We start from the raw sequence: 470 nt of genomic DNA, 5'->3' as shown, positions 1-470 counted from the left end.
GTTTCTGAAAGCCCTGGAGAATCCATACAACGAAAAGGCCTCGGTATAATCGCTTTCTGTGTGTGAACTTCCACGCCCGTCTGTCAAGCTAACCCGTTTTATTTAAGTCCTACCTGTAAAGGAGAATTCTAACCAACCCCCATTTTCTTCCCATAGAAAATGCATCCCTCCGCCCTCGCCTTCGTGCTGGTAACCCTTCTGTCGGTTTCCCTGGGATTCCCACGAGGAAATGCACCTGTTCCCCGGGCGTTACTCGAACTGCGAAAGCCCCTCACGCATCTCGACATGGAGACTCTGAAGGCTAACATGAACTCCCGCCCCAAGGTTGAGTTCTACGTCAAGTGCGTGACTGTTGGAGAACCGTGCGACAGGGTTGGCCACGCTCTCAAGAGTAAGTTCTTTTGGGATGTGATGTTCAGAGGTGTCCAGTTGTCGTTCAGTTCAGGGGATTTGGAGAATGTTTTTACTCT

At 50.4% G+C, this 470-nt stretch overlaps 1 protein-coding gene across 1 annotated transcript in view; it reads left to right on the top strand.

The window, feature by feature from the left end:
* Positions 1–156: 156 nt before the first annotated feature.
* Positions 157–470, top strand: part of LOC119594478 — a gene marked incomplete at its 5' end in the record, with an annotated part of 1,561 nt that continues 1,247 nt past the window's right edge. The window contains 1 exon segment of the mRNA XM_037943514.1: positions 157–391. Coding sequence (XP_037799442.1) covers positions 160–391 — 232 coding nt within the window.

The sequence above is a fragment of the Penaeus monodon genome, chromosome 34 (assembly GCF_015228065.2).
Source record: "Penaeus monodon isolate SGIC_2016 chromosome 34, NSTDA_Pmon_1, whole genome shotgun sequence".
NCBI lineage: Eukaryota > Metazoa > Arthropoda > Malacostraca > Decapoda > Penaeidae > Penaeus > Penaeus monodon.
The sequence above is the reverse complement of the archived record's forward strand: the minus strand, read 5'-3'. Positions and strand labels throughout refer to the sequence as shown.